The sequence below is a fragment of the Mustela lutreola genome, chromosome 9, assembly GCF_030435805.1.
Source record: "Mustela lutreola isolate mMusLut2 chromosome 9, mMusLut2.pri, whole genome shotgun sequence".
Lineage (NCBI taxonomy): Eukaryota > Metazoa > Chordata > Mammalia > Carnivora > Mustelidae > Mustela > Mustela lutreola.
In genome coordinates, this window is record NC_081298.1 from 127,757,601 (window position 1) to 127,777,283 (window position 19,683).

General features: G+C 41.4%; 1 protein-coding gene across 8 annotated transcripts in view; it reads left to right on the forward strand.

The window, feature by feature from the left end:
- ITSN2 (intersectin 2) overlaps positions 1-19,683 on the forward strand; it is a 140,246-nt gene that overhangs the window by 91,845 nt on the left and 28,718 nt on the right. For all 8 annotated transcript variants that reach the window (XM_059132496.1, XM_059132491.1, XM_059132498.1 and 5 more), the window contains 4 exons: positions 3,229-3,274; positions 3,358-3,479; positions 5,414-5,510; positions 5,929-6,120. In XM_059132496.1, the coding sequence (XP_058988479.1) occupies positions 3,229-3,274; positions 3,358-3,479; positions 5,414-5,510; positions 5,929-6,120 (457 nt within the window). The remainder of the gene's footprint in view (positions 1-3,228; positions 3,275-3,357; positions 3,480-5,413; positions 5,511-5,928; positions 6,121-19,683) is intronic.

Here is a 19,683-nt window from a genome sequence, read left to right on the forward strand (position 1 = left end):
CAAATAAATAAATAAAATCTTAAAAAAAAAAAATTACTGGGGATTTTAGGAGCACCTGGGTACCTCAGTCAGTTGAGCAACTGACTCTTGATTTCACCTCAAGTCATGATCTCAGCAGGGTCTTAAGATCCAGCCCTGCGTCTGTCAGCCTCTGCGCTCAGCGGGGAGCCTGCGTGAGATTCCTTCCCCTCCCACTCCCACTCTCTCTTAAATAAATAAATAAATAAATCTTTAAAAAAATTATTGGGCACTCTAAAGAGTTTTTAAAACTGTATGGGTGGGGGATGTCTGGGTCGCTCATTTGGTTAAGCATCTGCCTTCGGCTGAGGTCATGATCCCTGGGTCCTGGGATGGAACCCCACGTTGGGCTCCCTGCTCATTGGGGAGCCTGCTTCTACGTCTCCCTCTGCCACTCCCCACTTTCTCTCTCTTCTCTCTCTAATAAATAAATAAAATCTTTTATTAAATGTATTTTAAAAATACATATATAGGTTAAAATACACATATATATGGGTTACACATAGTTCTGTTTTCCATATTAGAAATTAAAACCGTAGAATTTTAAAAATATTTATTTTAAAGTAACAAAAGTAGGGATGCCTGGATGGCTCAGTCTGTTAAAGTGTCTTCCTTTTGCTCGGGTCATGATCCCAAGTCCCACGTTGGGGGTGGGATAGAGTCCTTGCTCAGCGGGAAGACCGCCTCTCCCTCTGCCTACCACTCCTCCTGCTTATGCTCACTCCCTCTGAAAAATAAACAGTCTTTTAAAAAATAAAGTAACAAAAGTAAATCCATTATATGGTAATATAAATAACTTGGTTCTTATGAAAAACAAAGAAGAAAGTTTGTTAGAAAGAGTAGCATCGTTTTGTATTTTTGCAAAGCTCTTTAATGTCTGGCTTACCTTGAAGACAGCTAGATTCTTCACTGTTTCCGTATTCAGTCTGTGGTGACACATTTTTTTGGTTGACACCTGAAGAAAATTCAACCTCACACAGATATGGGAGAAAACAGGAGTATTTATTAACATTTTCTGGTGCCTGTGGTTATGCTTTGATATTACTATACCAAAACTTAGTAAGTGTTAAATTGTTATAGGTTAGTTACACATGAATCTAAAGCCATGTCAGTGAACATTTCTTACTGTTACATGAAAATTCACCACTCTGTTTTGACATTGAATGGATTTTTTAATCCATGCATTGGTCATTTGGGAAAGATGGAATCCCTGAGTTATGCAAATATTCCTTGTATTGCCACATTTCATTATACAATATCAAAAAATTTCATTTGTTTATATCACCATAGATCTCATGGGAAAATCTTCATATACTTTGAAACTGTCAAACTCATGGTGGTAGATGCAAGTTGCCCAAAATTTCAATTTTCTCTTGAAATCTTGAATTGGATCATTGGCCACAAGTCCCGTCAGCTGTATTCCTTGATGTGACAGACATACTTTATCTTGGAGAAAACGTCTGCTAAATCCCGAGTCTGAAGAGTTTGTCTTTAGTTGTTCTTTCAAGTAAAAACGTCCCGTGAAAACCCCAGTTCATCTCACAGTTGAATAACACAAGTGCTTCTCCTTCAGATAGCCATCTTTTATTCAGTATGCTGCGGAAACGCTGTAGGCTTGCTTCCATCTAGTCACACAGAATTTTTAAAAGATCATGTTTCAGGTGCCTGGGTGGCTCAGAGGGTTAAAGCCTCTGCCTTTGGCTCAGGTCAGGATCCCAGGGTCCTGGGATCAAGCCCCGCATCGGGCTCTCTGCTCAGCAGGGAGCCTGCTTCCCTTCCTCTCTCTCTCTCTCTCTCTCTGCCTGCCTGCCTGCCTCTCTGCCTAATTGTGATCTCTGTCAAATAAAAAAAAAATCCTTAAAAAAAAAAAAAAAGATCATGTTTCACTAAGATTTCATAACATTTTTACTGCTTGACTGAGGACATTTTTGTCCTGTGATTATGTAGTTGTGAAGAATACTGTGACCTCTAGTATAATTTCACACCGCTGTCATGATTCATGCTAAGGCATCAGCAGTTTTACTCCTTGGGGTAAATGTCAACACAGTAAAAGAAGCGATTAATGTCTTAATGAAAAAGGTCTTTATTTAATGAAAAAGCCCCTTGAAAGGGGCGCAAGGACCGTCCCCAGGGATCCACAAACTGCCCGGTGAGAACCATCTAGGTTGACTTCAGGCTCTAACACTTAGAGGCCTTGGACAAGTTATTTCACCTTTCTGTACCTCAGTTTCCTTCTCTGTAACATGGGGATAATCATAATACTTAATAGGGTTGTTGTGAGAATTAAATAAGTGACTATATGTAAAATTCATTGGCTGTAACCCACATCTGTTGCACAAATGGTGGTTTCTAAATACTGTTCGTGTAAGTGCTCGGAAATCGTTAGCCCTTGCCTAACATCTCTTCAGCCTCAGTACTTCCACTCTAGCTGTGTTCACTCGCAGAAGAAAGGTGTTCTGTTCCTTCCCTTTGCTTGTTCAGATTCCTGAAATGAAGAAAGGTTGTTGGTGCAACTGTCCTGTAACGTCAGACTGAGGTTATAGTTGCTACCCAGGGCATGGATTTTTTTGTTCTTATGTCAGGTTCAGGTGGAATATGCAAAAGAATTAAAAACATTGACTCCTAGGTAGCAGCAGTAAAACTCACATATGCCTTAAGGTATGTTGTAGGTGGTGGGCATTGATGCTAACCTGATAAATGAGAGGTATCTGGTCACATTTGGTATTCAGGAAAGATGCATTTAATAAGCTATTCTTGTTGAATCATTGGCTGCCAGCATCAACCACTTGTGTATAATGTCTATTAGTAGACCAGATCTCCCCATAATTAATGTTTTGGATTCTTTACTTACTTGGTTAATATAAGACTAATTGTTGGGGCACCTGGATGGCTCAGTGGGTTAAAGCCTCTGCTTTCAGCTCAGGTCACAATCCCAGGGTCCTGGGATCGAGCCCTGCATCGGGCTCTCTGCTTGGCAGGGAACTTCCTTCCCTTCCTCTCTCTCTGCCTGCCTGCCTCTCTGCCTACTTGTGATCTCTGTCTGTCAAATAAATAAATAAAATTTAAAAAAAAAAAAAAGACTAATTGTTATTTTGATCTTCATTTAAAGAAACAGTCCTGGGAATTAGAAATCTCTAATTCCTAGTAACCTTTGCATTCTTACATCTGGATTATTAGAAAATGGTAAAACAGTATGTCTTTTTCTTACAGAGTTTTGGGAGTGCTAGCAAATCTGGAACATCAAACAAGAAACCTGGTATGTATAATAATGAAGTTGCAAAATTACTATAGTGTTTTAATTGTCTTGAATTCATAGTTTCTTATCTGTCTTCTTTTCAGAGATTGCTCAAGTAACTTCAGCATATGTGGCTTCTGGTTCTGAACAACTAAGTCTCGCACCAGGGCAGTTAATATTAATCCTAAAGAAAAATTCAAGCGGGTGGTGGCAAGGGGAATTACAGGTAATAACCTTGAAGTAACATTTATCATTTTTATTATAAATGTAATGCATGTTCATATTAAAAAATAAAATTAAAAATTTTTAGATCACCTATAATCATACCACCTAAGGTAATCAATATTAACATTTTAATGTATTATTTTCCCTCTAGTATTTTCCCTGTTCATTTTTAGCGCATTTGAGCTGATATTATAAGTAACAATATGAAGAATAATTTTCTATATAGACATAATTGTTTTCCAATAATATCTGCTTTAATAAACCACAGGTCACCTTCTTAAAGGAAAGCATAGCATCACTTTTGCCTGGGATAACCCCAGGGTATAGCCTCTCTCCAGGAAAAGAAACATGATCCAGACTATGTACTGAGAAACTTGTTGGACTTTGCCCACCATAGTCTTATGCTTTTGAAACAGCAGTGAAAGGAAAGGAAATGTAGGCATAAGTGAACCTAGTTTTTTCCTAAAATGTTAGAGACAGTTATTGCATACGTCTTGATTCAGAAAGAGACTTCTTTTCTCCTAAAAGTTCCTTACTAGAAAAACTAAAAAGCATTTTAAGATTAAAAGATGATGAGGGGTATAATAGCTGTATTTTTATGTAAGATTGATATGTGATTATAACATGGAGGATAAACACAGCTTTGTTCTTGCAGATCAGCCTTACACAGTTCCTAGAGAGCAGTGGAGGTTCAAAGTTCAGTATCTTGAATAACCCCCTGAAATCCCATCTTCCTATTTTGCTTTGAGGATCAACCCAACTAAATGAGAAATATGGCTCTCCACAAATTGTATTTGTGATCTCTGTATTAATTTTTAACAAAGCTCCAAGAGATGTTCATTGTGCACTGTACCATTTTAAGGTTAACTTGAACTTACTAAGAGAACTCTAGAAAAGTGTTTTTAGTTTATAAAAATTATTTGTGTGAAATATGCAGAGTACTCTGAGCCCCAAAGGCCTCCTAGTAGCCTTCTACAATGGCATTTCAGCACCACTTGGAGATGCATATTGAGTCTTCTGGTTGTATGATACTAACCTGGAAGGTCACTGCAGAGTTCAGCAGTCCCCAAGACCACCCTAATTACTGACACCAGTTGTTAAGTTTGGACGTCCCCAAGATCACTCTCAAGTTCAGTAATTAACTAGAATGATTCACAAGGGACTGAAATTATTCTTCTCATAGTTACGGTTTATTACAGCAAAATAATTTAGATTAAAATTAGCCAAGAGAAGGGGCGCCTGGGTGGCTCAGTGGGTTAAGCCTCTGCCTTTGGCTCAGGTCATGATCCCAGGGTCCTGGGATCGAGCCCCACATCGGGCTCTCTGCGCAGCAGAGAGCCTGTTTCCCTTCCTCTCTCTCTGCCTGCCTCTCTGCCTTCTTGAGATCTCTGTCTGTCAAATAAATAAATAAAATCTTAAAAAAAAAATAGCCAAGAGAAGAGATATATGGTATGGGACTGATTTAAGGACAGTTCCAAAAACAAGAGTTTTCATTGTCCTCTCGCAGTAGAGTCATGGACAACATTAACTCCTGGCAACAAGACATACTGCCGAGTATTGCCAAGCAAAGAAGCTCATTCAGGACCTGGTATCCAGAGATTTTACTGGGGTTCCATCACATAGACATGGTTCTGCCCATATAGCTTAAATGAGTCTCCAGTCCCTCTGGGGGTTGAGTTCATAATATGTGACCCAAAGCATCCACCATAAGTCACATTGTTAGACTATCTGGCATGGTCAAGGCCCCCAGAAAAAATAAGACACTGAGCAATCAGGACATATCACAGGTTTAGAGATGACCTCCCAGGAGCCAAAGGTAGAGTTCATACCTCTTTTGGGACAGGGCTAAATTCTTTACTACACAGCCTTTTTTAGTTTATATCTCAGTAATTGTTTTTAATCTCATCTTTCATATTCCTTTTGCTGATCTTACAGGCCAGAGGAAAAAAGCGACAGAAAGGATGGTTTCCTGCCAGCCACGTTAAACTTTTGGGTCCAAGCAGTGAAAGAACTACACCTGCCTTTCATCCTGGTACGGCAGTGGGTTAACTTGTGTCGCAGCTTCTAGAAGTTTTGTTGAAACTCAGCAACTTCTTAGATTAACAGAAACTTTGAAAAATAGTAAAAATTATTTCTTTTTATAATTCTACCCAATGAGAACTTCCTTTCTAGAAAGTTCTGTGTGGAAACAGTCAACTGTTCGGTGATAATTGAACCAACCACTTAATTGCTTCAAATTTTTCAAGGTGGAAAGGTGGAATTCCTCTGCTCTCATACGTAAAGTGTAGTGGTTCATGTGGATTAACTGTAGCTGGGAGAGCCTTGTTTTGTAAAATAAGGAATGGAGGAAGGAGGGTGAGAGAGAGCAGCTCAAGGGAAATTTTAGCCTAGTTGTAACATGGGATCTTTGTAGGAATAATTAATCTATTATTTTGTTCTTTTTCTGGTAGTGTGTCAGGTGATTGCCATGTATGACTATGTGGCAAATAACGAGGATGAGCTGAATTTCTCCAAGGGACAGCTGATCAATGTTTTGAACAAAGATGATCCTGACTGGTGGCAGGGCGAAATCAACGGGGTGACTGGTCTCTTTCCTTCAAACTATGTTAAGATGACAACAGACTCCGATCCAAGTCAACAGTGTGAGTAATACCAAACTGTTTGCTCTCAGCTAGTACAAAAGCTTTAATATGTAGCACATTCTGTCCCCAGGCATGTCTTAAACTCAGCACTCTTCTTAGCAAGTCTATATTAGTGATGAAAGCAGTAAATTGCAAAAGAAATTTTTTCACAAAATCAAAAGTTATACTGCTTAAATACTTTTTCTTTTAGCTTTAGACCTTACTATTAGACCGTATCTGAAAAGATGCCAACTCTTTTACAGGTTCTTGAGTTAAAGAGCAGTCTATACTTCAACTTCCCTTTACCACCATCCTTTTTTTTACCTCTAATGATCTTTTTCTGCTTAATAAAGAGCAGCCAGTAATTACCATATTCACTTACTCAAATTACCCTTTGAGAGTACAGGTGCTATTAATTTTGCAACCTTCTCATTTAATATCCATATATTTACACATCATCCAGGTTAGCAGAGAATTAAAAACCTGATTAAACTGTTTGTTTGCAAAACTCTTAGTAGGTGATTTTTTTAAGATGCCTAATGCCATAAGAGATACATGAGTCAAGATCTGTTTCACTGTTTTTAGAACAAGGATCCAGATCACAGTATGAAATACGGTATTTTATAAAATTATCTCTTAGTAATTGCCTAGCCTTTCTTATATTTGTAATAATTAGAGAATTAAACAGCACTTAGAAATGCTTTTTACCTTTATAAAATGTCACTTTCCCCCCACCCTTTTGATTTTGATTGTTTTGTTTTGTTTTGTTTTTACAGAATACATCATGATTCATCATGATTTGTATTTTTATCATTGTGAAATTATCTAAAATATTTATTAGCCTTTCATTTTAGTTTCTGAGAACACATAAATGGTAACCCAGTCAATCTGAGAGATGCTTATGATTCAGTGCAAGTATTATGAATTTATACTATGAATTCTATAAAATTATAAATACTATAAAATTGAAGTATTAGAGCATTATTTTCACTGTAGAGCTTGTAGCTCCAAAAAGAGTTCTGATCCTGGGAGAAGTCTTTCCTTTAGATAAAGCAACTGAATTTCTCAATTTGGATGTGGGAGGAGTCGAGTTTTTTATGGTTCAAACATCCCCCCAAAATGTGAGCTATCTACATGACCGTTTGTAAGCTCTGCTGATTGGTTTGGCAGCTTCCAGAGCTTGCCCGATTATCTCATTAACTAGACATGCATGAGGTACCTTCCCTGGCCCCTGGAGGGGAAGATACTTGTCAGACCTGTGGGGTATGGAAGCTTCTTGGCTAGTGAACCCTGGAGACACCCAGTGCAGCGGTACGTTTGGCTTTTCCAGGATGTGAAGGGACAGGTTTCCAAGTGCGTTGTTGTTGTTTCTCTTGTTTTCCAGTGGAGGAACACTCTTTTCCAATTAAGTCTTATATAATAAGGAATACAAAGAAGAGATAAAAACTATTCTAAAGGAAGAACAGCCAGGAGTATATGAGTCTGTGAAAACTGGTTAAATTTTAGATTACCATTTGTGTTTCTTGGGCCCTTAACAATTACTGTTTTCATTTTATTATGTGATTAGGATGTTTTTTAAAGATTGAGGATTTTAATAGTTCTGATTTGTTTAGTTGATGTTGCATGTTACTAGTCAAATTTTTTTCTCACCCACTTAATTTGCTTTATGTTCATTTTATTCCTCATTTTTCTTTTTATAGGACCCAATGTTGTCTTCCAGTGTGAAAGCACCCCAGAGACCCACTATCCAAGTTTGACTCTAGCGTGGAGGCAGGGCAGGCAGCCCTGATCAAATCTCTCCTACACAATTCATTAACTCCGTTTGAATGTTAGAGCCACTTGTGATTATTTCTTTGTGTTTCTAATTTACAGTTAAAATTTATTTGTAACAAGTTAAAGGATAGTGGGTCTTTGTGTGGCTTTCCCTGCTGTTCACTCTGGCATCCTTTAGCATTTTTCTTCTTTTTTAATTTGGTAATTGTAGGTCATTAGCATGCATATTGAGTTTGCCCTTACATGGTGGGAGTTCAAACACACAAAGACCCACTATTTGCACAAACTATTCTCACTGGTTTGGAATGGGCTGCCATGCTTTTCTAATGTTACTGCAACATGTATATTCATTACAGTTCAGATAAAACTTGCTTATGTTTTGCTCTTATGTTTGATCTGATCCTAATCACAGTGAGCTCTTAACTGGTTCAATATGTGATTTGCTCCCAGATATGCACTGTTTACTGTTACTTTCTAATATGCCACCATGAGAACCAATATTGAAATCGTTTAAAGGCCAAGAACTGGAAATAACCTTTTTTGTATTTTCTGTGTGTTTCTGGGTGGGAGCAATAACACTTCTGGGAAGCTTTTTCTCAGCAAAGAGGAAAGCAGCCTATCCCAGCAGGATGTGCAGAGTGGGCTATGTTTCCTCCGTCTCAGCCACGCACAAACGGGCACTGTACTGTGGGAGTTCCTTAGGGTCTGTGAGCTCTGAGCTGAGGAAGGTCCTGCACCGTGTGCTGTAGCAGTCAGGTGTTACTTCTCTATTGGGGACCTAAAAATGGACTCTTGGAGGAATGAAAGACTCCTATCATTGATGGTGAGATAGGAAACCTTCCCTGCCTTAGCGTTTAGATCTAGAATACATTCTAAAGTCAAAATTTATGATACCTATTTTAATGAGGTGACTGTCATAAAAGGACATGCGTTGACGTTCTTCTTAATGTATTTGGTAAAAATCATAAGGAATCCTTGAAGAGTGTAAATGCCACTGAGGCAGGCATACAGGCTCTGCTCAGTCTCAAATGAATTCGAGTGAAGGAAAGATATGTGAGAGCAGCATTTTTCTGTGTCCATGAAGCTGCTCTGAGGCTAGAAGATTGGTTTTACCACCCAGAATTCTCTGTCTCATATCTCGTCTTCAGACACATTGGCTACTTTGGCATAGGATTTTACTCCTTTTCCTTGAACAGAAAACACTTTAAAGATAATAAACATTATTATAAATAAGTAAATGATATGAGAGTACCTAGCTGAAAGAAAAAAGGGTATTAGTAGGCAGTATTAAACTATATTTGAAAATCAATGAGAAGTTTATGCAACTTAAAATGTTTACAAACTGCAGTGCAATCTACTGTTCATGAATGTCAGAGTATTATCAGGAAAAGTGTACATAGAATCAGAGTCTTATTTCCTCACAGAGTTCTTTAAGAAGAGTGAAATATGTTTTTATATCTCTGAGTTTCAGTTAGAGGCGTATTTTGTGTAATATTTATGTTAATGTGCCTATACATTGTGAATGAATAATTTCAGTCATTGCCTAAATCATAACTTTTTTCTTGAGAAAGAATCAACAGTTTAGGTAGAACTTTACAAAGTTCAAATGTCTGTGTTTCAAAATGCTTACCGTTCCTGGGATGTATGATGTACATGTGCGTTCCATGGAGCAGGGATTTCTAGTTAACTATTAGACCACCTCAGTTTTTAGTATTTGGCATCATCATGGTACTTTTATAAAATATGACGTTAATAGGAAAGCAATAATAACACTTTACAGGTGGGATAACAGATTGCCTGCAGTCACTAAAGGAGACAGTACAAAGACTGAGTCCTTGTGAATTCAGCTGATCTTCCAGATTGTATGGATTACTTGGTCTTGCCTTTTATTTTCTGAACTTTCTGCTTTTGCACTATTTGATTGGGTTCAGATTAAGGACAGTTACTTTAAATCCATTTTAAACCCTGAGAGTGGAAATCAAACCTCTGCTAATTAGCCACACAATTTAGTATAACATTTTCTCTTTCTAATTTTGAATTTGGGCTTATCTAATACACTGATAAATTATTTCAAAGGTATTTTTATAGCTCAAATCGCTTCACTGTAACCCTGATAAATATAATTTATCAAGAATGACATTCAAGGAAAGCTTAGCATCTGTAATCAGTCAGAAAAATAATACATTCATCAGGTACCCATGGACTAAATCAAATCCCATAAGGGCATACTTAAGCTGGATGTTGGTCTGGAAAATAAGTGTACTGTATTTCCTGAAATACCACTCTTTGTGTAGGTATTTTGCCATATATTTGAGAGAAAGCTAAAAGTAAAGGAAACTGAATGACATGTAAAAGTAACCTAAATCCTTCTTAAAAGCGCATGCAGTCGGTCCTTCACAGGACCTCCCGTTCCGCCGCGTTGTTTGCTCTCTTCCTCGTTCAGGATGAGAGGCGGCTTTCAGTTGGCTTAGAAAGAAGCATTAGAAGGAAACGGTTTATCAGGAACACAGAATTTTTAAATAGGGATAAATCTGAACCCCATAGGAAGACTCCAAATACCTGTTAATTTTTTTTTAAAGCTGTTTATTTCAAGATTGTAGTATGTGATAATCTTTTTCTTTTTTCTTTTTTTTTTTTCTTTTTTTTTGCTGGTAAATTCTCTTTTTTTTATTTTTAAAATTTTTAATAAACATATAATGTATTTTTATCCCCAGGGGTATAGGTCTGTGAATCGCCAGGTTTACACATTTCACAGCACTTGTGATAATCATTTTTAAAGTATGTGATTAAACCTGATAGGTTTTCCAGTGATGAAAAAAGTTAAGTTCTAAAACTGAAGCTGATTTTTTTAGCAAATTTAAAAATTTAAGTCAGTCCCACCCATTATATAGTTTCCTCTAAAACTTTATCTTAAAAGAGTCATTTTAAAGTAGAACAACTATTTAAAAATGTAACTGTTATTTTAAAATACAAAATGAATAGTGACAGTTTAAAAGAAAGTGGGGGAAGGAAAAGTAGAGAAAGAAATGCCAGTTCCAGTCCACAGCTTTATTTGCCAAGTTTTCTTAGAATAAATTTTACCTAGTTATAAATTTTTGTAAATAGAATCTATAATGGAAATACTGAGAGACTTTGCCTGAAGTGGCATTATTGGATGCTGCTGTGATGCTACTGTAATAAGTTATTAAATTGTTGCAAAGTGCTGTTTTTGCCTTAAATTTTTATTTTGTGTGTCTTAAAACTATAGTATTAAAGGTGTTGAGATTGTGCAGATGCTGGGCACGCTTGGCATGAGGTCATCTGTTTTTATTTTTACAAAATTGTAATATAACTATGCAAGTGTGTTTATTAAAAGGACACAAACTACATTACTTGTATTGTGTATTTCTTTTGAAGCACCCTTTGAAACGTATTTGTAATTATATGTAGTCGTGATGGAATTTCTGTGGAATTTCTCTTTTTCCTTGACATAGTCTGTGGGTACAGGCCAGCAAGCTGTTTCATATTACAGTAGGCAAAAGAAATTTTTAAATGGTCAAGATAGAGATAATTTGATCCAAGATAATCATACGTATCTCAAAAGCAGAAGAAAGTTTGATTTGAAAGTAAAAGAAAATATGATCTAGGGTAATAGACTACTATGTTATTTATAGTTTTTACTCCATCTTGTTTCTAAAAAATTGGAGGGAACTTACAAGTTGATCCTCATTGCAAACCCAAGATAAAACATTCTTAGTATAAAACAAGAGTCTAGGGACGCCTGGGTGGCTCAGTTGGTTAAGCGTCTGCCTTCAGCTCAGGTCATGATCCCAGGGTCCTGGGATTGAGTCCCACATCAGGTTCCTTGCTCAGCGGGGAGCCTGCTTCTCCCTCTGCTTCTGCCTGCCTCTCTGTCTGCCTGTGCTCACTTGCTCTCTCTCCCTCTATCCCTGACAAATAAATAAATAAAATTAAAAACAAAAACAAAAAACCAAGAGTCTATGTATAAGAAATTGTAGTGAATACATGGAGGCCCCAGACTTAAGTAGAGTCTGACACTTACACATTATCAAGTTGGTGGTTTCACCTTGAGTGAAAAAATATGTATTGAAATCCAACCCATCCGTCAGTGTCTGGCATAAACAACCTCTTTCCAGAAAACCTTTCCTCACCTCTGGAACTGAGTCTTTGCATAAGGCCAGACAGGGACTAACTGCTGAGAATATGAAAACAAGTGTCAGCTAGTCCTGGGCTCAGGTAGCACATTGCCCTGTGAGGGGGGTCAGGCACACAGGCAGATAATTCTAGAACAGCACACTAGTAAGCACAGTGATCAATATTCACTGGGCACGACGAGAGTACAGAGGGAGGAATACTTCATTCATTGTAGTTGGGTGAGTTAGAGAAGCTTTCCTGGGGGAGGCAACCGGGAGACCAGTAAGATAAATAGGAGTGAGCCCGATGGACGGGATGGCGAAGCGTACAGCGGACAGAGACAGTGGAGGGGGTGGTTTTATAAGCAGTTCATTGTGGCCGCAGTGGAAGTGCAAAGCCAGAATCAGTGCAAGGTGGGGCTTGAGAGCCGGACCAAAGGCTGGATCAGATTCTCTAGCCTGGATGAGAAATTCACTGGGACCACCTGGGAAGCTTTAAAAAAAAAACTGTTGATGCCTGCGTCCTCATTTAAATGGTCTAAAGCGGGGCACCTGGGTGGCTCAGTGGGTTGAGCCTCTGCCTTCGGCTCAGGTCGTGATCTCGGGGTCCTGGGATCGAGTCCCGCATCGGACTCTTTGCTCAGTGGGAAGCCTGCTTCCTCCTCTCTCTCTCTCTCTCTCTGCCTACTTGTGATCTCTCTCTGTGTCAAATAAATTTAAAAAAAAATTTTTTTAATGGTCTAAACCATAGTCTGCGTGGGGGGGGAGGGTTCAGAGCTGCCCAGATGATTCTGCTCTGAAGCCAAGGTGGGGAAAAGGTGATGAAACAGAGCTAAGAATTGTTTCTGAAGGAACATTGGCAGGAGTTGGTAATGGATGGGATGTGTGGGCAGGTGTGTATCCTGGTGACAGGTAGAATCATTGTGCCACCACCTCCAGTAAGGAGTCAGAGTTAGGGAAAGAAGAGTTGGGTTTTTTCTTACCAAGCCCCCCCAGTGGGCCACCAGCATAGACCTGTCCGGCAGGCGGTCGGAGCTTCAGGACATCAGCCGGTGGGAGGAACGCAGCTTGATGGTTGAGCCCATGAACATAGATGAGCTGACCGTCCAGGGTGTTAGCAGTTACGGGTGCGTCCGCAAAAGCACCCACAGAGGCAGGAAACAGGTTCTAGGAGAACAAGGACACGCTGGCTGCACAGCCATTGCTCAGACCAATGAAAAGAAGAGAAGGAAGTGCCCTTCACTGAGCCCTTACTAATCTAGGTACTTTTCTGATGTTCCCTAATGTTTTTCCTCATTATGATTTTCTTTTTACAGATATGGAAGTGAAAGCAAAAGCTAAATAACTTGTCCAAGGTTACACACCCCGTGAGTGGTAGAGCTGGGTTCAGACCCACATGGTTTGTCTCCAGAGCCCATGCTCTCACCATCTACACTAGGGTGCGGCCACTGCGCCCCTTTAGAGCAGTGAGGCTCCGCAGTGGCCAGCACTGGAACCAGGGAAAAGGAAAGAGGGAAAATCAGAGGCAGCACAGCGTTTCCTCTTTGTAGAAAGTACACCCAGAGAAGCAGCCAGGAGGCAAAGACTGAATATGACCAACAAGGACAGGAATCTTTAAGAATAGTGTCTGCAAGGATAAAGCTGAACAAACCACTTTTTGGGTAGCAGCTTTGTTGAGATAAGTTGTATACCATACAGTCTATCCATTTAAAGTGTACAGTTGAATGTTTTTTAGTATATTCAGTGTTGGGCGACTGTCACCAGAGATAGCGGATTCCAGAACATTCTCCTCACCCCCAAAAGAAGCCCTGTACCCTTTAACTTTTACCCTCCTGTCTTTCTATACAACCCCCCACCTCCAGCCCTAGGCAGCCACTACTCACCTACTTTCCACCCCCATATGTTTGCGTGTTCTGGGCATATTATATATGTGGAACCATAAATGTGTGGGTTTTGTGATTGACTTATTTTACTCAGCATCATATCTTCAGGGTACACCCATGCTGTGGGATGCCTCTGCCCTTCGTTCCTTTTCATGGCTAAGTAGTAGTCCGCTGTGTGGGTACACCACACTTGCTTATCCATTCTTAAGTTGATGGATATTTGCGTTGTTGCTACTTTTTGGCTCTTAGGAACAACGCTGCTACAAATGTGTACAAGTTTTTGTGGAGGCATATGTCTTCATTTTTCTTGGGTATACAGGAGTATACTAGGTAGGAGTGGAATTGCTACATCAAATGGCAATTCTGTGTTTAGCTTCTTTTTTTTTTTTTTAAGATTTTATTTATTTGAGAGAGACCAAGAAAATGAACAGTGGGGAGGAGCAGAGGGAGAGGGAGAAGCAGGCTCCCTGCTGAGTGGAGAGTCCAAGGTGGGGCTCCCTCCCAGGACCCCACAAGCATGACCTGAGCCAAGGGCAGACGCTCAACCCACTGAGCCACCCAGACACGCTTCTGTGTTTTAACTTTTTGAGGAATGTTTTCCAAAGTAGCTGCACCATTTAATATTCCCACCAGCAGGGCACAAGTTTTCTCTTTCTCCATATCCTTACCAACACTTGTTATTCTCTTACTTATTGTAGCCGTCCCTCTGGGCGTGAAGCCACAACTCACTGTGGTTTTGCTTTACATCTCCTGCATGACTAATGATGCTGGGTGTCTTTTCCTGTGCTTGTTGAGCATTTTCGTGTCTTTGGAGAGAAGAGTATTTAGATCCTTTGCCTTTTATTTGAGTACTTGGTCTTCGTAATCATGTTTTAAATTCGTTTTAAACAAGAACAAGTTCTGGGCACTTGAGTGGCCCAGTCGGTTAAGTGTCTGCCTTCAGCTCGGGTCGTGATCCTGGGGTCCTGAGATGGAGCCCTGCATCAGGCTCCCTACTCAGCAGGAAGCCTGCTTCTCCCTCTGCCACTCCCTCTGCTTGTGTTCCCCCCTCACTGTGTCTCTTTCTGTCAAATAAATCAATAAAATGTTTTTAAAAAAGAAAGAAAAGAACAGCTAACGTTTACTAAGCGTTTACTTTGTACTGAGCGATGGACTAAGTACTTCGGGTACCTGTCTGGGTTAGTCAGTGATGGAGTTAGAACTCCACTCCAGATGGAGTCTGACTCCGAAGTCGTGCTCTTAGCCTCACCCCACACTGCTTTCCGTAACCTGGAAGCAGCTGCAACTCCAGATCACAAAAGCAGAACAACCATCTCTTAACTCCAAGAGTCAGGCGAGAAGAGTGTAAAGAGAATTCGCTGTTTTAAATAAATCCAGTCCGGGGGCACCTGGGTGACTCAGTGGGTTAAGCCTCTGCCTTCGGCTCAGGTCATGATCTCAGGGTCCTGGGATCGAACCCCACATCGGGCTCTCTGCTCAGCAGGGACCCTGCTTCCCTTCCTCTCTCTCTGCCTGCCTCTCTGCCTACTTGTGGTCCCTCTCTCTGTCATGTAAATAAAAAAATAAAATCTTAAAATAAATAAATAAATAAATCCAGTCCGGTCAAGTTACCCTGAAAGGTACTGGGGGGAACCTGCTGCTAGGGTCCCTGTGTCGCCGACAGCCGCCTGTTAACCACGAGCTCTATCAGACAGTGCTGGAGAGCTGGCGTGTCCACACCAAGCACAGGGTGGCAAAGTCACCAATTACGTTGTCACAAACAGTTTGAAAGTATGGGCTGTGTGGTGATCATGCTGCTGGGGAGAATTAGGAGTAAAGCAAGATGTTTAGTAATGGGGAGACCAAACAGCCCCCGTCTCCCCAGGCCATGCTAGCATAGTAATGGGTGCCTAGTGTGAGGGCCGAAGCGTGCAGAATAGTGCACAGGAGGCGGGCGGTGGGACCCCACTACTCACTGCATGTGTGACAAAGGAGGTTTGTAGGTACCAGTCGCCACTTAGACACAAAAATGAGTTAAGGGAAGGTAGGAGCTCTGTTGGCATTTCCAGAAAAGTGCCCCTTATTCCCTCTAGATTTCAGCAAGCAGCAGACCAAGTCACGTTTCTGTACACTGTCATCCACGGTTTGCCCCAAGGAGGATGGCTGTGTAGACGCCATTTAAAATGGCCTGATATTTCAAAGTGTAAGACTTGAACCAAGAGGCCTAGGAGCAGGGATTTCGTAGCTCGAAATTCTGCACTAAGTCCCTTAGCCACCAAACTTCTGAGGCTCCATATACTGTCCGAGTGGGATCTGCGGGTCGCAGGGCCGATGAGAGGTTGTAAGTTGTCATGCGCGTGTTGGTAACGGTTATTTTTATGTTCAGATTAAAGGCTCTCTGTTGGGCGAACCTGAAAAGACTAGAGTTGCATAACACCTCTTCGTGATGTTCTGCATCTGCCTGGCACGTCCGGTCCCTCACATGGGCCGGTGACAGAACGCTGGCTAGTCTAGAACATGTCGCCAGGCTCAGCCTGAACAAAACTCCTTCCGAGGCTCAACCTCGGAGGCTCCTCTGTCTGCCATTAGGAGGTCTTCGCTCTCTTTTAGGCTTGTGACCTTCCACTGTAGATTCCAAAGTAAAAATAAAACCAATAAACGGTTTCTTTGTCCACTTGTGTTTATCAGCAGACTTACTTTGGGAAGCTCTGAAATACATTCACTTACCGATAACTGAATATTTCGCTTTTGCTTACTGATGGTCTGCAATATTAGAATACATTATTAACTTCTCTTTTTGTGCTTAAACAACCTAACTCCCGGTGATGAAGAATTGACAGGCATCAGGAAGACCTAGAGCTTAAAAGTTTGTTCAACAATTGTTTAGATTTCCAAAAACAAAACCACAAATATCCGTGGCTCCGTGGTAGGAGCATAGTGCCTGGTACGTGGTTGGTATTCAGTAGTAGTTGCCAAGTGGATAAACCGCTGTTCTTTTACAAAATGAGATCTGCACTAATTTTCTGGTCCCCCGACAAAACTTCTTTATTAAAGGCAGCCTTCAGGGGCGCCTGGCTGGCTTAGTCAGTTGAACGTCTGACTCTTCATTTCGGCTCAGATCACGATCTCGAGGTCCTGGGACGGAGCCCCACGGTGGGCCCTGTGCTTGGTCCGGAGTCCGCTTGTCCCTCTCCCTCGCTCGTGCTCTCACTCTCTCTCTCAAATAAATAAATAAAATGTTTTTTTCTTTAAGGCAGTGTCAGAAAATGCACCCAGTTTCGTCATCTGGATTTACTGTTAAAAATTGTCTTTTCACTGAGCTTCCAAACAGACTGAAAACCATTATGTGACCCTCGGGCTGCTCCTTCGGGGTGGAGAATAGCATCGTTCAGTGGCCTTGCTCTTCTCACAATGGGCAAGGACGCTTCTGGGACTTGATGACGTAATCCGAACAAGCTCTCTTTGTACTGGTCACCACAAACCATCTTTTGTCCTTCACCTTGTGGACTCCCTGCAGAGCTCCCCCCTCTGCTTTCTTAGGCGTCTCTCGTTTGCTTCTCGCTCTCGTGTGCGTTTAAACGGCAGCCGCTCCCCGACTCTGTGGGACCCAGTCTACAGGGCTGTTATTCATTGTGCATAAGTTGGCTGTCAGTCTCTGTGTCCTCACGAAAGTTGGGGGTGGGGGAGGGGGTCTTGTGACCCTGGGGACTTTGACCTGATCATCGCCATAATCTCTCCTTTTTCTTACTTTGCCACACTTCCTGTCTGCCAGAAAGAACTTACCAGCACCTTCTCATCATTCTCTCTGGCCACCCGTAGTTACTATCATTGTACCGTCTCCTGCAGGTCAGGGCTTATCTTCATATCATATTCTTCAGATACTTGTTGAAAACCTACTGTGTGGGTGCCTGGGTGGCTCAGTGGGTTAAAGCTTCTGCCTTCGGCTCAGGTCATGGTCCCACGGTCCTGGGATCGAGCCCCTCATCGGGCTCTCTGCTCGACAGGGATCCTGCTTACCCCCCTCTCTCTGTGCCTGCCTCTCTGCCTACTTGTGATCTGTCAAATAAATAAATAAAATCTGTTTTTTTAAAAAACCTACTATGTGTCAGACACGGGGGATATAGCAGATTATAAAGCAAAAAAAAAAAATTTCTCCCCTCTCGGAGCTGACATTTGAGTAGGGCAAGATGAAAACAAAATGAATAAATATGTCATGTCTTGGGAAATTAAAGCAGGTTAGGGAAAGGGAGTGATGGGTTGGTGGGAGGGGAGTGGATCCAGATGAATTTCAGCTTTAAACAGGCTCTGAAGTGGTGACATGTGAGCAGAGACTTGAAGGACATGAGGGACATCTGGAGGGAGCCATGCGGATACCTGGAGAGTCATTCTAGGCAGCAGGAAGAGCACATGCCAGGGCCTCAGTCGGGAACAGGACTGTAGTGCCTGAGGAACAGTGTGAGCCTGGTGTGGCTGGAACAGAGCAAGAAGCGAGGACAGAGGGTTAACTGGGGAGAGGGGAGATGGTTTAGGTTCTTGGAGGCTTTTTGTAAGAACAGCCTTGGCTTTTGCTGGGAGTGACAAGAACGCATCAGAGGTTTTTAATCAAAGGAAGGACACGATCTGATACGCTTTAACAGGATAGCTCCGGCTTGCTAGATGAAAGCAGGGGTTGGGACAGGGAAAGGCTCAGAAGCAAGCAGACACGTTAAGAGGCTAGTTCAGTAATCCAGGTACACAGTGGTGGTGGCCTGATCGGCATGATCCGAGCGGACGTCGTGGGAAGTGGTCAGACTATATTCTGAAGATAGAGCCAACAGGCGGATTGAATGTGGGGTGTGAAAAGAAGAAAAAAGTGTCAAAGATGTCCCTAAAGATCTTGGCCTAAGCAGCCAGAGGCATGGAAGTGCCATTAAATGAAGGCACATGATGAGGGAGGAGGGGCAGGGGAGATGATGAGGAATTTGATCTTGGGTATGGCCCTCACTTACTTTTAAGATCGGTCAGTAGAGGGGCGCCTGGGTGGCCCAGTGGGTTAAGCCTCTTCCTTCGGCTCAGGTCATGATCTCAGGGTCCTGGGATCGAGCCCCACATCGGGCTCTCTGCTCAACAGGGAGCCTGCTTCCTCCTCTCTGTCTCTGCCTGCCTCTCTGCGTACTTGTGATCTCTCTCTGTCAAATAAATAAAATATTTTTAATAAAAAATAAATAAAAAGATTGGTTAGTAGAGATGCTGGCGAGGTCCAGAGCATATATTCGGGCTGGAGTGCACGGGTGGGAGTGCCTCGGTGCGTCGATGATTCTTAAAGGCACAAGACTCGGTGGGACCACCGAGGCTGTTTGTGGAGAATAGTTACAGGGCTGAGCCTTTGGCTTCCAGTGTTAAGTCTGTGGGTTGAGGAGGAGCTGGGAAAGGAGAGGAGGGGACTGGCTGATGAGGCAGCGACCTAGAAGCCAAGTAAAGAAGGATTTTAAGGAGGAGGGAGTGATCCACTGTCACAAATGCTACTGATTGGTCAAGCGAATTGAGGGGCCTTTTGCTAAAGGAGGAAGCTACCTGGAGCTTTGGGTAATCTCTTCTTGAAACTACAACATTTGAAATAATTTCAATGCTTAGTGTTTCAGTTATTCAGGAAATGTGTTTACATAGAAATATAGAGGCTGGTATTTGTTGAAATTAATTCTGTGGGTGCTTGAGAAAAATATTCCTTTGCCTATGTGTTCACTATATTAAGCCTGTTAATATACAAGTCTTTCATATTTACTAATTTTCATTGAGAGATTACTTTGATTATAGATTTTTCAAATCTTTTTTTCTTC